The sequence below is a fragment of the Eurypyga helias genome, unplaced genomic scaffold, assembly GCF_000690775.1.
Source record: "Eurypyga helias isolate BGI_N326 unplaced genomic scaffold, ASM69077v1 scaffold180, whole genome shotgun sequence".
NCBI lineage: Eukaryota > Metazoa > Chordata > Aves > Eurypygiformes > Eurypygidae > Eurypyga > Eurypyga helias.
In genome coordinates this window covers 118,709-135,665 of record NW_010223568.1, presented here as the reverse complement: position 1 = coordinate 135,665, position 16,957 = coordinate 118,709, and the positions used below count along the sequence as shown (strand labels likewise).

The following is a 16,957-nucleotide window of genomic DNA, read 5'->3' as shown; positions in this document are numbered from 1 at the left end:
AAAAAAAAAATCTGTAACAGGAAGCTAAACAGTAAAAGAATAAAAGTGTTACGCTATCTCTCTATACCAACAGAAAACTTACCAGGCAAAATGCGAATGTTTCTATTTGATTCTACAGGATTACCATCTTTCAGCCAGGTGATTGTAGCTGGAGGATATGAGTAAGCTTCACAAACCAGAGATGTTGGGCTGTTGAGGATAACAGTGACAGCTTCTGCATCTCCATGGCTGTCTGCACCCACAATGGTTGGAGACACTAGGAACAACAAAACCATTAACCAGAGGAAGGGCCTCTATGTAAAGCTGATTTTCTGTTCCCTGTTCAGGCTAGGAAGCTGGTTGCGGCCTTAAGGAGCTGGGAGGCATCCCTATGAGGCGCACTGAAACCCAGAACCAGACAACACTCATCTGGTTTTACGTGTTGTCCTGAAGTCAACGTTCAGCCTGTCTCAGTGGAATCCACCCTTTGACACAGCCAGGTCACCACTCCTGGCGCAGTGACTGGCAGACCCACTGCATGATGATCCCATGAGCAGCAGGCTGGTAGGGAGCATGAGCCCAGGAAATGAGGATGTGGAGAACAAACTCGCCATTGTTTGCAGCTGGTTATGCAATAACCGGCAGGAAGAGAAGAGAACTGCAGATGGTTTCAGCTTTTAGGAAGAGATCACAATCTGAAGGGCTCTTCAGATACTACTGCCCTGAATGACAATAAGGCAATGTACTGCCCTGCTCCTTCCATATGGACCATATCCTGTTACAGTTCAACATATTCTAGCTCTATACTGTCTAATGCATAGAACTGACATTTCTACTGAACTACTATTATTCATCAATTACCAAGCTATAAAATGTTAATCGTAGACAGGCAACTTATGCATTGCTGTAATTAAAGTGCTACAAAATTCCAATGTGATGATCTGTTTTTTCCTGAGATGAGTATTTTCTCTGCAAGAGCCAGCCCAGCTGTCTTACCAAGTACATTAAGACTGTAACTTTTGCTCTTATCCCCGGCTGTATTGGATGCAACACATGTGTATCTCCCTGTGTCAGTGACTTCAGCATGGGTGATTTGCAGGAAACGCCCACTGGACAGAAACTTGTGATCTTCATCCTCGGTCAGAGACTGCCCATCCTTTATCCAGGTGATCTGCGGTACAGGGTTTCCTTAATGAAGTAAAGAAAGTTGCAAATATTAGTTGTTGCATAGCCTCCAGGATATGCCAAGATTTCTGTAAAACAGTAAAGTTTCAGATGCCCTTTTAAAATACATCCTTTAGGGAGATGTTTTGGAATACATATTCGAACCTCCTGAAGTAATATACACCTCCTCTTAAATTCCACAGATCTTTAGACAAGAAATATCACAGCAATTATCATCTTGGTTACATTTTATATAACCTCTCTAAGAAGGAGTGCTTATCCTGCTATAAGCACCATGGTTAAACCTGAAATTTAAAAATGCCACTCAACTGAAAATTCCATTCAAAACACGCTGATTGGAACCCATGATGATCCGACACCACGGGTGTGCTCACCACAGATAAAAATATTGTATACTTTTACCTATCACTTCACATGTTAGGGTAACTCTCTGCTTCTCTTTCACTTTCACATCTTCCAATTTATTTTCACCCACAATCCCTGGAGGCACTGCAATCAGACAAGGAGACAACATCAGCAAGTATTACTTGCAACCAATTTAAATACAACAAAGACACACTCAGGCTATATCTCAGTGTATGCTTCCCTTAATCACATCTATGAACAGCTCAGGTCTACCACAAACAGGTCCAGAATTGAGACAGTGTAGAGCTAACCTGCCTGGACAACAGACAGGCACTCCGTTCTGCACCCCTTAACCATACAGACCTGCGTAAAGGGCAAGAGAGGACCACAGACCCACGAAGTACTCACCTTCCTTCATCTTCAGAGCTAGAGAGATGATACTCAGGGTGCTGAGGAGTATGGTCAGGAGGGCACCGGTGATGAGTACATGTTAGTGGGGCCAGGTTTGATTTCATGTACCAGCTGATTTTGTAAGTTTGAAAACAAATTTTATCATCCACGTTAAGCAGTGATTTATTTATTCAAAACCATGTGTTTAAGTTTAAGAGCTGTTGTTTGTTTTCCGACAGTAATTGAAAGCATCTATCTAGAACTCTAGAGGAAAACCTGATTTCTAAAAAAAAAAAAAAGAGGCAGCTTGTCTATTCATGCATCATGTGCCTTTTTTTCCTTACCAGCATGCTCATGCAAAGGTTGCCAACAAGTGGATACTGTGTAAAGGCATACATGTGTTTTATGCAGCTAATTCCATACAGGCAGATGAACAAACTATATTGCTCTAAAGGCATTTTGCTGTGGTAGAAACTACATTTCTCTAGAGAAATAAATGACAAAACCATATCTTTAAAATACCTATCCACACCCCCAATAGCTAACTCAGTAGAAGGAAACTCTTACTGCATGGCTGACCACTTGATGCCCTGTTTCCAAATAATCTTGGTCAGCAAGACTACACAGACTCATTTGAGATTGGATGAGGGAGGCCAGAACATGAAGGTGTTGGTGAGTAGCTGCGGTGGTGAAGAGCTCTGATCAAGTACTTCTTTCAAAGTAGAGGCATTTCTAGATTTGGGCCAAAAGAAACTGGCACCACAAATCAAAGTAGGCATGGAGTACAACAGGTTGAAAAGGAGGCCTACAGCTATAAGAAAGCCCAGTCCCCAAGAGGTTTTGGAAAGTTCTGGTACAAAAATGCCAAGCTACGCTTTAATAATCCTACAAAATGCAAACTTTCCACCTAGATAGAAAATGTAAAGAGAGCGGAATTAAAATATATCCAGCAGATTATTTGTGATCTACCACTAAGTTGGAAAACAAAGATTTGTAAAAATAAGAATCACGGTAACGTGCAGAATTCCTTGTCAGGAGACAAATACAATGTTACACAGAACTTTGAAGGGTACAAACTAGAGTGAAGAAGAAAAAGAGAATTAAATGAGGTTTTCATCTCACTTGACTGGACTGGCAAAGATACTACTTCGGTGTGGCGAGAAGCTGGCCTCTGAACAGGACACATGGTGAGATGCGGGTTAGCATAATTAAGCATGCAGGAAGATGTGGCCAGCACTGGCACTCTCACCAACTTCTGATGCAGTTACGAGCAAACACCCTGCTGTGACTGTGTGAGCAATGCAAACCAGACTTTTGTATGCATTCTAGTGTCCAAATGCGAGAAGACAAAGACGCATCAATCAGTGAAGGAATTAGATGGGGGAAAATCATAAAGTTCAGGAATTCTAAGTCAGGCCAAAAGTTACTATTCATCAACAAACAGAGTTTTGGTCTCAAAATAATAGGGTAAGATGTCAACACATATTAATCTCAGAAATATGACAAAGCCACACCAAACATTGTGCAAATATATAAATATTATGCTTATTACACCAAGCTCCCCATGCAAACCTGTTGCACCACCTAAACCTAGTTATAGACACACTAGGATGTCCCTGTACAGTTCCTATGTACAGTGAGCCAGTGAATATTCTGTGTTGATACCAGGCCACGTTCCAGTAACTTTCCTCTAGAAAGACAAAGATATTACTGGGGGGAGGGAAGAGAAGAGTGAACAATGGAATTTTCCACTTAGCCCACTTCAAATCAGCTTCACTGAGCATTTTTCTTCAAGCCAAACAAAGCCTGTGCAAGAGAGATTTCCAGAACACTCATGAACACCCTGCTACTAAAACCCTCCAAAGAAAACAGTAAAACAATGAATGCTTTTCAGTGTTTATCCACCTCTTCCATTCTACCAAACTCACACTTCCATGAGCTCATCAAATAAACATGAACTGACACGAATGCGAGTTATCATTTACGGGCTGAACGTGCGTAAGTCAGCTGAAGGCAAGGGAAGATGACAGCAGCCAGCACCTCAGAGAAAAGAAACTTAGAGGGAAGTTATATGCAGTTATGCTCCAAGACAACCTGCATCATGCCTGGTAATCACTGCTAAAATAACAAATAGTTACTAAACCAAAAACCTGTATTTTCTGGGAAAAAAATACCATTTAAAAAAAAAAAGGTAATGTGATAAAATTACAAGTTAAGAGTACCAAACAGCTGTCTGAAGAGCCAGCTGTGCTAGTCCTCTTCCAAATTCATTAGCAGGATCACCCACTACCACACTTGGTTTATTGTATGTTTTACAATACCAAAGAATATTTTGCAAACAGACAAAAATAATCTTACACCACATTGCTGAAGGGTACAAACAAGAGTGAAGAAGAATAAAAAGAACTGGAATAATTGTATGTTTTACAACATCAAAGGCTCTACTGACTAAAGGTTTTCAGTGAATCAGAGATCTCTTGTTTTGCCAAAACAATTTCAGTTCCAGTGTTTAATTCCCCTGTTGGTCTCGCTTCGCCCTCACAGCTTTGTCTCAACAGATTACCACTATCGTGGCACCTAGTTATACATATTACACCCAATGTTGCCTTTAATTCCTGAGTATTGTCATACAGGGTTGCACCTTTCTGCATTTGAGCATTAGGTGCAACAGATTCACATGAATTTCATGTGTTTTCCTGGGGCCGTAGTTTTCTTTTGACTTAAACCAGCTTAAATTCAGGGCAGTGCCAAAAGGAACGGCACTATTCCCCCTGCCCACTCACTCTTGTCATCTTCCCTTCACCCACATTGGCATTTACAGGCTGTGTGGTGAACCAGCAGGGAACTGATCTGGCTGAAAACTAACCTGAGCAGAAAACACACAAATTCCCACCTTTTCAGATCACCTATGAACTGATTCATCTTGTTCATCCTGCCCAAGGGAGAGCGAAGCTATGAGCAACAAGAAACAGAAGAGAGGGTGGGGAGTCCAGCTATCAGCATCCCCCAGACTCCTACCCACCTCAAATAGAGCGTAACTGAAGGCAGTTGCATTGACATATAGCACCTTCCAGTACCTGAAGGGACCTACAGGAATGTTGGAGAGGGTCTTTTTACAAAGGCATGTAGTGACAGGACAAGGGGTAATGGGTTTAAACTGAAAGCAGGCAGACTTAGGATAGGAGGAAAACATACTTCCCGGAGAGGGTGGTGAGGCTCTGGGACAGGTTGCCCAGAGAAACTGGATGCCCCAGCCCTGGATGTCTTCAAGGCCAGGCTGGATGAGGCTTGGAGCAACCTGGTCTAGTGGAAGGTGTCCCTGCCCATGGCAGGGGGGGTGGAACTAGATGATCTTTCAGGTCCCTTCCAACCCAAGCCGTTCTGTGATTCTATGACATAGTTCTTTTTCAGGAAAAAACCCCAACCAACCAAATTAAAAAAACCCACCACAACACCACACCCAAAAACCCCAAACAAACCAACCCAAAACCCCCCCCCAAACCAAACAAAACAAACCCAACAAAAAAAGTACTAAAAAGCACAAATCAGGAGTAGCTGCCACTTATTCCAAATTATGCCTGAAAATTTTAGAAACTAAACAAACAGCAAATTCACATATAGACTTCTCTTTCAAACTTTATTTTCTAAGAATGTTACCAAATGCACTTTTTTTTGCCTAAGGACATGTTTTGGCATAATAATTTTTTAAATACCAGCAAAGAATAGTGTAGACCCCCTTCTCATCATCTACTGCGACAAAACTTATCCCTTACTTACCCAGAACCGAAAGGTCAAAATCCTTCCTCGCCTCTCCCGCAGCATTGGTCACTACACAAGTATACCGACCTTCGTCTGCTACACTCGTGTGTGTCAAACGCAGCGTTCTGCCCCCTGAGAAGAAAGCCAAGAAACAGGTAGCCATTAAAGTCCTGCTCCAACCAATATGCTCCCAAATCGGCTGTGCGAACTCCTAATATTTTTTTTTAATGTTTTGGTTAAATTACAGCTGTAATACTTTTTTGTTAAGGTGGTCAAGTTTTTCCACGTGCTTTGTTTTGTTGAACGCAGAGGAAGACAAAAGTGACTGACCTTATTCCTGCTCCCATCACTTCTCTGTCTGCTCAGGCCCTCTGCTCCCCAGTGCTTCTACATCTGTGCTTGATACTAAGCACACTGTTCTCACCACTCACTAACTTCCAAACTACCCTGACTTGTGCCTTTTTTTTTCCCCCCTCCAAAAGTCACATTTAAGTGAACTTCGAGGCATTCAGACATCTTCTGAGAATTTCTGGAGGAAATCGGAGACCAGCCGGAACAATCACCGCGAGCTTCCAAGACGCAGGGTCGAGCTCATGCAGGGAAAAGCAGGCCTGCTCCACGCAGGACACTCAAGCTCCACAGAGGGGTACAGCGCACCCGGATTCACGGATGAGCACAGACATCTGCGTGTGGCCGGAACGCCGCATTTGCAACATGCAGGATTTGTTGCACATACTTCCATGCAGGAAATTTTGACAGAAGACAGCAGGATTTTTAGTCACATGAGTACTTTGCTACACTGAGAACTGAGATGACCATCCAGCAAACATAATAAAGCCTCATCAGAGTGGAGGGGGGTGTACGTACATGTAAACATAAGTTTATTTTCATAAACACATAAAAATGTTCCATAAAGGTATTTCCACATGTACAGATAAGGAATAAAATTCCACTCCTCCCTTCTAGCATTTGTATTAATTGTGCCATCAATAAGAGCAACAGGTGACAACAGCTTACATGTAATGTTTTAAAACAACACATTTCTCACCACACTGCAGCACAGCAGCTGTCAGAACACATTTGCACAGGCAGCTAGTTTAAAAGGAAGAAGATTTGCAAATACATTTGACCAAAGAACCAAGAATATCCTCGGCTTTACCCGAGCAGAATAATTTCTCTTTGCTTCCTTTTTGGCAGAGGAACAGCAAAAACAAACATCAGTGAGCACTGAAGTGTGAAAACAAAGGTGGTGGCCATCCTTCAGCCTTTTCCAGTTCCTCAGCAGCCACTCACACTTCAGCAATCATTACCTCACAGTACATCCCATCTGACCTGCACGTGTCCTGCCTGCGGATAGGCATACGGTCTCATTATTGGGATATATCCCAGAAATTTATGTTCCTGATCACGTGCTTTGGAGGAAGAAACTGCTGACCTGCTTGATGCATTGTGCCTCTGCCCAAGGAGTCCTACCTGCTAGAGGAAATGCTGTGAGACTGAGGAAGGCTCAGTTCTTGCAGACTCATGTCACCCTCATCCTTTCTTCCCTCCTCATCCTGAACGAAGCCATATAAAGAAGCAAAATAAAGCAGGTATCTGCCTGCAGGAGACTGTAACTTTCTATGCTATTACATACTCACATACCCAGGGCTCCTGTGCTGAGGCAGGATAGGATTTTCTACATTTAGCTAAAACTTAATAAAAGCTTTCCTCCTTCCTAAAGCTGGTATGCAGCTTAGCACATAGAAAGGAAAGCAGATGTGGAATGTTGGAAATGTTTTCTTTTTTCTCTAAAGGACGCAGGAAGCATCAGTAAAAGGAAACATCCGCACAGTATCTGAATTAACAGATTCAAAGTTGCCAGCAGTGTGTCCGCACATGTATATTAGCTGCAATGCCAAGAATGTTTTCCATCAACAGAAGCAAAATCTTGCTTTGGCAAAGTTCTTTGCCTCCTAAATCAGTCAAAGAGGGGGATTTTTTTTTGTTGGTGTTTTACAGCTGTATAAGCACAAATAAAGTTCCAAATGCCACGCTGGTTACAGTTCACTACCACAACGTGTAGTTTTCTGAAGAACTGCAGAAAAGCACAGAGTTTGCTGTAAAACAAAGCATGGCATTCTGACCTGCTTCCCTCCTCAGACTGCAGCTCTCGTTCAGGGACAATAAACAGCTTTTTGTCTCTCACCCTTCCCGACTCCGCAATCCGGGTGGTGATATCAGTGTGGGTGTAGAAGTCAACAGACAGAACAGAAACAATCAAGCCCAGAAGATATTTTTTTTGCTGATGGCAACTTCACACACAGATACCAACTCAGATAGTCGGATTTATACCAGATAATAATCAAACACCCACTCCTTTTTCCATGTGCCATGCGTAAAAACGGGAAAGCAGAAGACAGGACTACCTGTAATGTTAAAAGCTACACGAATGAAAAAATGTCCTGAAAAATTCCAGCTTCAAATCAAGTCTTGGCTTAGCTTCTGAACACCTTCCAGCTCCTTTACCTGTCTGCTAGCTTTCTTGTGCTCCTGCTGTAGGATGGCATGGGTTTGCAAAGTGCTGTGCTAAAGTACTAGAAACTTCATCCAAACCTATTTTCATATGATTTCTATCTGTGCATGGCAAACCCAAGATCAAAGAAACATCTCAGCTGTTGTCCATACATCTCAGTCGAAACCAGATACTTAATTACTTCCACACACTCCACAACGCTGATCCCCAGACACATGAAGCCAACATAAAAGGTATTGCCTGCTTGGTATGCACTTTCCGTTTGTAAACTCAGGGGCTGTTAACTCAATTTCCTATTGTAAACACAAAGCTGTAACATCACTGCAGCTGCAAGTCAACCTCCCTATGGTAATGCAAGAAGATGGTTTATAGGAACAGGTACTCTGACCCTCATATGCCAGACACCTCTGTCAATTACTACGATCAGAGAAAGGTGTCTGAACTAGTTCTTCATGGGTTATTCCAGCTTGAAAATCAAGATCCTCGATGAATCGGATCCATTTCTCTGCTTGCCTATCCTAAGTTTCTCCAGATCCCTCGCACTAGTCTTCTTGCTAATGCAGCGTTATGTGCTGCCTTTGACTGATCATCTAATTACAGCTTTTATTAGAGGACAGTCTGAAGACCAGATTCAGTTAGCTCCAAGGTCAGGAAGTATTTACATGCATTCATTCCTGATGCTTATGAACAGGTTTCCCTTAGCTTTTATATAAATACCCAAAGAAATGAAAGATGTGTTTTGTTTATTGTCACATAGATTCATTCTCCCAAAGATTTTTCGTCTTTAAAGGGTAAAACAACTGTGGGAAGAGGTGGAGAAAACTAACAGCATGAGAGCGCCAAGGCAGTATACGTATTGGCACCGACAAAGCAAGATGTTACCAGCTGACATATTTCTAGAAATAAACATTGGGCTAACATACACAAACAGTCATAATAATGGCTTATTCCATCTCACAGTCCAAATAAGTTACCAGGTCTCTGGCCCATACACGAAGTGTGGTAACAACTCTAAAAGTTTATATTAGCTGTTCACCAGGCACTCCAGCCAATCCCACCCCATTTACTGAAAAGCTTGGCACTGAGGAAGTTTCTCTTCTCTCCTTGCCTTTACAGATTATTAAATTAAACTTTCTTTCACGTGAAATACCTGCACTACAGATGCAGAGGGCCCTTGACCCCCTTCCCTTTTTTCTTTTTTTTTTATAAAATGACTATAGCTTTTGTACCTGAGAGGACTCGCACGGAGTTGTTCAAAGTGACAGGCCATCCGTTCTTGAGCCATGTTATGGATGGCAAGGGAATTCCTGAAGCTTCACAGACCAGAGAGATGGGATTCTTCTCCACAGTGCTGATGTTTTCAGGCACTTGCAGGTTACCAGCAATACTTGGGGGGACTACAGAACAAAAGTAAAGAAAAGCCATGCTTCATAAAAAATAAAACACTGACATCCAAACAGTAATTCACTGAAGCTAAGATAAGCTTGGCAAGTGAAGAGCTACAAAGCTGATATTTAATACTACATATTAATGGCAATTTCCTACTGTGTAACTGCATGGAAAAATTAAAATTCAATTCTGTTACTTCTATTACCTTTATTTTCTGGATTAAGTTCCCTAGCAAATAACAATTTATAGTAGTTCTGTCCATCTATGCTAATTATAATTTCCAGTATCTAATGAAACACTGGGGGAAATTCTAACACTGACAGAATTACATGTTTTTTCTAATGGAAAGAATAACCCCCTATTAATATAACTACCACAAATCTATTCTTAGCTTTTCTTAGCTAAGAATATTTCCACTTTGGAAGCAGTTCTCAGTTCTACAGTTCATACTTTAGAAAGTAAGGCCTGGGGTCAAGAACTGACCAACATCCTCCAGGACTCTGAATAGGCTGAGGAGGTTTAAAGTTTCTTTTCACTACCCAGAAGTTTGATAATACAGTACAGTAAATGTTCTAAATTAAAAAAAAAAAAAGCATAAATAAAACTGGTAAATAATTTAGGTCACTCATTTTCCATAATGAGAATTCCTGTGTTTACAGTAAAACATGAATAGTCAGTGTTCAGTGAAGCGTAAAAAATCGTATGTAAAAGAATTACAGTGGCTGTAAGAAAATGTGATGTTCCGATGAATTCCATTGAGGCAAATTATGGAGATGAATTATAATTGGAGACACCATCTTGAAATTTTTCTGATGTGCAAAATGAGAGAAGCTGGTAATTAAGTACTTGAGAATCTGGCTGTCCTCAGGTCACTCTCCTCCGGCAGTGGTGACTAGCAGGGTGTTCTCGCTTAAACCTCAATTTCTACCTCCCACAATAGAGTAGTACCCAGCGTGACACTCACCCCAATACCACATAAAATTGTACCGTATCTTGGTTTTCTCCTCCGAGAAGATGGAGCAAGTGGGTTGATATTAGCAAGGAACAAAGGTAGCATTTTAAAATATTCAGGAATTACAAAATTGGATTTGGATTTTTGGAACACAGCAAGTGAAACGGCATCCCTGATCTGCAATTGCAACTGCCCCACATGTAAAGCCTGCAGTAGATACAGGCGGTACATTCAGCCACACAACTATTACTTGAACGTCCTTAGGTGAATTTAAAGGTCTAACTCATTTCTGTTTCGCCTGGCCCATTCTGCACATACTCACCGTGAACATTTAAATCGTATTTTCTGTCAGACAGCCCTGCCACATTGGCAGCAACACAGACATAGCGGCCAGTGTCCGACACCTGGGCATTTTTCAGCCGAAGAAAATGACCATCATGACGTATCACTACGTCCCTTCCACTGAGCAGCGGACGGCCATCCTTCATCCACGTTATTGCCGGTTCTGGAATGCCCTGTACCTTGCACTCCAAGGAAATTTCATTTCCTTGGGTGACGACAACTTCTGAGGGGTGGCTACCACTGTTTAATATGGTTGGTCGAACTATGAAAGAAAAGGAAACAGTTTAGATGTCAACGGAAAGCTACAATGTAGGAGCTTCACCTGATTCTGAACAGAACAACAATCAAGTTAGATCAGCATTTTCATAAAGACCAATTATTGTAGGTTACTGCTGGCAAATCAGTTAGGGGCACTCTGCAATTCACAGCATTTTCCACAGCGCTGAGAAAGGACAAGTAACCTCCCCCTCTCTCCACCCACAATGTAAAAATGATTTTTAAAATGCAACTGACAGGAAATTTTTACGATGCAAAATGGAAAAAGAAATTAAATTAAGACTGTCCCAAATGCTTAAAAAAGATGATTTTAACGCCTACAGATTTTTGAAGATTTTTCTCTTTCATGGGGTTGTTGAAAAAATACCTTCTTATATTCCTGACTGAAATACAGAATTTGCAGTAAAACTGGAAAGTCTAAATTCAATTAGCTGTCACCACTACCACAGGCTGGGGACGAGAAACATTACAGTAACTAAACCCCAAAGGGGTTTCATCCACATAATCATCCGTGGCCAAACGCACTTTCAACAGGTATATGCAATGTCTTGGCCAAGCTCCGAGTTTGAAGTGTCAAAATTTTGATTACTTAACATCCTCCTCAGAGCACCCTAAATTCAAACAATCATAGAATGGCTTGAGTTGGAAGGGACCTTAAAGACCATCCAGTTCCAACCCCCCTGCCATGGGCAGGGACACCTTCCACTAGACCAGGTTGCTCAAAGCCTCATCCAGCCTGGCCTTGAACACTTCCAGGGATGGGACATCCAGGGCTTCTCTGGGCAACCTGTGCCAGTGCCTCCCCACCCTCTCTGGGAAGAATTCCTTCCTGACAGTCAATCTAAATCACCCCTCTTTCAATTTAAACCTGTTTAAATTGTTTACTCCCTGAAAATCCTGCAGCTTAACATCACTGTTCTGGTAACACTTCCATAACATCACTCTATTTCACAACTAGTAAAGTATGAAGAGAAGTTTTCATCATAACTTACTGTACACTTGCAAACTGTATTCTTTCTTTGTGCTTCCAGCTACATTTGAAGCAATACAAGTGTAAGATGCAGCATCAGACTTTTCAGCAATTGAAATCTGTAGCTGTCTGCCTCCAGATAATATCCTCACCCTTCCTGAAAGGTCAGCCACCAGCGGAGAGCCTGCAAGAGATATTCTTTCAGACAAAACCAGAGAAAGTGGTAATGAGCTTGCTCGGGTGGCGTAGAGTCCCCTGGCTCATTTAAAAATTACTGAGTTGCACGACTGTCCGTTTTAGAACTGCTCTATGAGAGTTAGCCTGCACATCAGAAACTTCATGCAGGCAGATTCTGGTGACTTCCCATATTAATTGCTGACTTCATGACATACAAACCTGAGCTAGAGCACAGTAACTCACCACACTCACATCCACCCAGAAAGTCTTGGACACTTCCACTGAGAAGTAAATTCAACATTTTCAGTAAAATCCGACTTATTGTCCAGTACATCTTCATCTCACTCAGGACAGCCAACACAGTGTATCTTAGAAACATGGGATTTAGTCTGAAGAGCCAGACCATCTGCACGTCGTGTCACACAGCACACGTGCACTGACTTCTGCCCAGGAAAGCCTCAGCAGAAACATGACAGCAAGGTCACACTGCATTCTCTGAGCAGAGTGTTCAGTCTCAGAGACCTCAGATTAAGCAACTATCTTCATCTTTACAAAGCGCAGGGAGACTTTGTGACAGAAAGAATTCACCTGACACTGACAACTCTTACAACTCAGTTTTCATTTCCCACTTGTGCTTTTAAAATCTGTGAATGAGTGCACCAAATATCAGAGGTGGTGAAAAATCTCTCTCTGAAGAGACATTCAAAACTGCACTACTTTCTAACTGCTTTTCTAGACTTCCCAATAGGTTCAATTTCCCTTTCTCCATTAAAATGTATATACTTTAGCCTTGCAGTACATTATTAGTACATGTCATACAAAGCCCTCTTCGCTTCCAAGAGACAGACTTTAAAAAGAACTTGAAAAAATTTTGGTTTATCTGAAGATTTTATGCATTAGAGAAAGTGTTTTGTGATTAAAATCTGCTCTTTCTACAAGCCAAAATTAATAAAGGTAGGCACATACCATACTGAATTGTGCCATCTAGAAAGACACAGATGAATAAGTAAGATTGATTAGGAACAGAAGAATTACGATACTGGAAGACTTCAACATCTTACTTTGTCTAATATACTGCCCATGCTGAACAGAAGATGCCAAAAATAGCTTCATTTGTCTACTGATTCGTAAAAAGGTGTTTGTCAATGTTACTTTAACCCCTAAAGCAAAAAGGTGTGCAGACTACTCTTAAATATTACAATGGGATGAGAGAAAGGTTCAGCAAATCCCAAAAGCAATTACTACAACTAGATGCATTTTCATCGCTTGGCAGTATGCCGTGGCTGCAAATTGAGAGAAAATGTCTGTTACGCAGTGGATCAGACGGCTGAGACCCTCAACAACACAGCACTTCACAGCCCTGCCACTGGGATCCACAAATAAGTCTTGATGCTGTCTTCCTGCACCACGGTCAATAAGGATGCTGAGAGGGGTTAAGTGTTTCACAGTCCATTTTGAAGGCAGCTCAGGAATCTCTGCACTGTGCTTCTCTTGCACACCATTCGGAATAAGTACACCTAACCCAGGCAGAGGTAAGCTAAAACAGAAGGGAATAACCTACTACTTTCATTTTACTCAATATCAGGACTGTTTAGATAGTTGCATGCTTGAACTCCTCAGAACACACCATCTAAAGTGTTCACAGGAATAAAACAGCCAAAGGATAGCTACCCACCGTTCTTTTTCCAGGTAAGACTGGGTGGTGGGATGCCACTAGACTCACATATCAGGCTTATCAAGCTCCCTTCAATCACTGTCAGTTGAGAGATGTCATCTGAGCCATGAATACTTGGTGACACTGAAAAGAAATGCCAAATAATTGCAGCATTTGAAACAAAACATTATCAGCCAACAGTAAGACCCAATGACCCTCATACAAATTTGTCCCATTATGCTCTGAACCAATTAAAAGTATTGCATTGTCTTGCTGACAATGCAAACCAGATCCTGCATAGGGAATAACATACTTAGAAATGACTGCATCTATCCTTCCAGCCTCTGAGGTCTGGTGCATGCACAGGCTCTATTTCTGGCTGACTTTTGAATGGACTTCTCGGAACAAAGCCGTTTCTGTGAATTATGTAAACTGATTCCAACACTAAGAGCCTGCCTCATTCATGGCCTTAGCTCATAAACCTACAGATACCATCACGAGTCAGAAAGTGACTTTTAAAATTCAGCCCAGGGTTTTTGTTTGATTTTTTCCTGCAGCAACACCCTGGCTGCCACATCCAACAGTGAGGGCCCCATCTCTTCGACTGCCCTACCGTAGCAGAATGCCAGCTTTGCGCTACAGCTCTGACTGTAAGCCAGTTGCAGACAATATGGACCACCGTTTTCACTCTGAGTCTCAAAGTCTTAAAGAACTTTGGTTCAATCACTAGGGAAAGGGATAATTGCCTTCTTGAAATGGGGGAACCATTTTCATCAGAATAAAATAGTGTAGGTAATACTTGAAAAGACACCAAAAAAAGCAGAGGACAACGTAGGCTGACCCTGAATAAAATATCATTAGTTCATAACTTATCCATCACATTTTTAATGCACGTGACAGCAGACAGCCTATCCTTTTGACAATTTAAACTCTTTCCTTAGCAGCAACCAGATCTATGGGTTTTGAAGGGACTGACTACAAAGGGCTTTATTGTCCCATACTGGCTTCTACCTTATTTGTCCTGCTTCTAGTCCAAACGTTTGTGCCATTCTCCATGGAGGTACAGCTTACATTTAACACATGGGCTGGTTCCAGGAACTGGAGTTAGCTCTCAGGACCTCATCAGTCCTCAGAAGGATACATTTCCTGGATTTAAAACTTAAAAATATGGCAAGCAGGACTTTTGGTCTCTGGGTGTAAACAAAGACTAGAATTCTAAACAGTTATCCACAGATGACTTTCACAGACATCCTTTGGTTTCAATTAAGCTTATTCCATCAGTGCTGTTAACTAGCAAAGAATTATCCCTCCTCTTTGAAACGGTTTCATTGCAAAAAAGAACAAATCCATATCCCTACAGCAGCAAAGGTCCTCTGCAACACTGCAGATCTTACAAAATCCAGGGTAGGAGAGATGAAAGATGAAGATGATATGCACAGTAAATGGGTACATGCTTTAGCACAGGAAAATTGCACCTCTAATTTAACCAACAGGAATGTTTCTTTTTAATAAATGATGACAGATTTCTGCGCTAAAAATTGTAGTTTTATCATTACAAACCCTGTTAGATAAATTTAGTCTTGTGATTTCAAAGCAAGAAATTAATTTGTAATAGTAAAAAAGGCACATTTCAATTTGCACATGGGAAGAAAATGATGATGCAGAAAAAACACTCAAAACTAATTATTAAAATAAAAGGCCCTAAGTCAATTTCACCAACTAACAGTAGAAAAATTTTACTGAAGCTGTTTTTATGGTTCAGCTCTGATAACTTTGCAAAGCAAATAAAGGAAGGTAAACAGCTTTTATTTACCATTACTTCCATGCTTCAGCATTTAAAGAAATGGGAAAGTTGGTAGGTTACTTTAAATGGCATTAGAGCACACAAATAGGAGCTATGGCTACAAAGGCAGTTAGTTACAGTTCTTTACTACTACTGTGCATGCAAACCCAGCCTGGCAAAGGCCTTTGAGGTAGCTAGTATTAATTTAGAACCAAACCAAAGCAATTTGGAAAACGTGTGCACTTTCTTGGGACTGTTAAACTACACCAACATCTCCCTACATGAACCTCAGCAATTAAGTGTCAATGAAATACAGAGGATTTTAGTGTCTCGGATCATAATTTCACTAGGAGCTCCACTCCCATTCCCAGAATAAGCTTAAAAAATCTTACCCCAAATATTGACATTATAGTTCTTTTCAGTTTTCCCAGCAATATTTGTCGCTTCACAAGTGTAACGGCCAGTGTCTTGTACTTGAGCTCCTTCAATCTACGAAGAAAACCGGGGGTTTTTTTCCTTCTTCAATTGTCATACATGAAACATGCAGGGAGAGGGGGTTCAGGTTTCAATTTTTATTTTTACATCTGTTTCTCTAAATATTAATAACACAGTATTACTCCTGCAAAATCAGTACACAATCATCCAGGTGTCTATGACCTCCTGCATGCCTCACCCACTGTTCTCTATTGCAGCAGAGGGCAATGCTGTCCCAGTGCCTTCCGGGCCGGTGTACCCCCCTACAAAGCAGTTGCCACCAGAGCAAAACTGCCCAGTTTACCTTCAGTACACTTCCATTTTTGGAGATGCTAAGACCTGGATTCTGCAGCAAGGGTCGTCCATCCTTGAGCCACGTCAGCATGGGTGGGGGAACAGCATTGCTCTGGCAGAGCAGCTCCACGGCTTGGCTGATGAGCACAGAGACGTTTTGTTCCTCTCCCATGATGTTTGGTGGAACTACAGCAATAAACCACAACAAAGGACCTTTGGGTATTGCAGACTTCCCAGAGTACACATTCTGTGGAGTTAACAGTCTGCATTTAACAAAAATAAAACGGCAGTGATTACCTTTCTGAGACACATCTTAAATCTCCAAATAGGACCAGAGTAATTTTTGTTACTTGCAGAATGACCTCTACACAAAATATATGGTAGTAAGGTATCAGCTACAGAGAAACCATGTAGATAAGCCAAGACTAGCAAAAAAATACTTGAAATACAGTTAGGAAGGAAAATCACCAGCA

At 41.5% G+C, this 16,957-nt stretch overlaps 1 protein-coding gene across 1 annotated transcript in view; it reads right to left on the bottom strand.

The window, feature by feature from the left end:
- Positions 1-82: 82 nt before the first annotated feature.
- The window catches only part of LOC104515595 (hemicentin-1-like), a gene marked incomplete at both ends in the record, with an annotated part of 103,999 nt that continues 87,124 nt past the window's right edge, over positions 83-16,957 (bottom strand). The window contains 10 exon segments of the mRNA XM_010159995.1: positions 83-256; positions 976-1,167; positions 1,567-1,653; positions 5,677-5,790; positions 9,403-9,570; positions 10,837-11,118; positions 12,125-12,286; positions 13,955-14,077; positions 16,109-16,205; positions 16,495-16,670. Coding sequence (XP_010158297.1) covers positions 83-256; positions 976-1,167; positions 1,567-1,653; positions 5,677-5,790; positions 9,403-9,570; positions 10,837-11,118; positions 12,125-12,286; positions 13,955-14,077; positions 16,109-16,205; positions 16,495-16,670 — 1,575 coding nt within the window.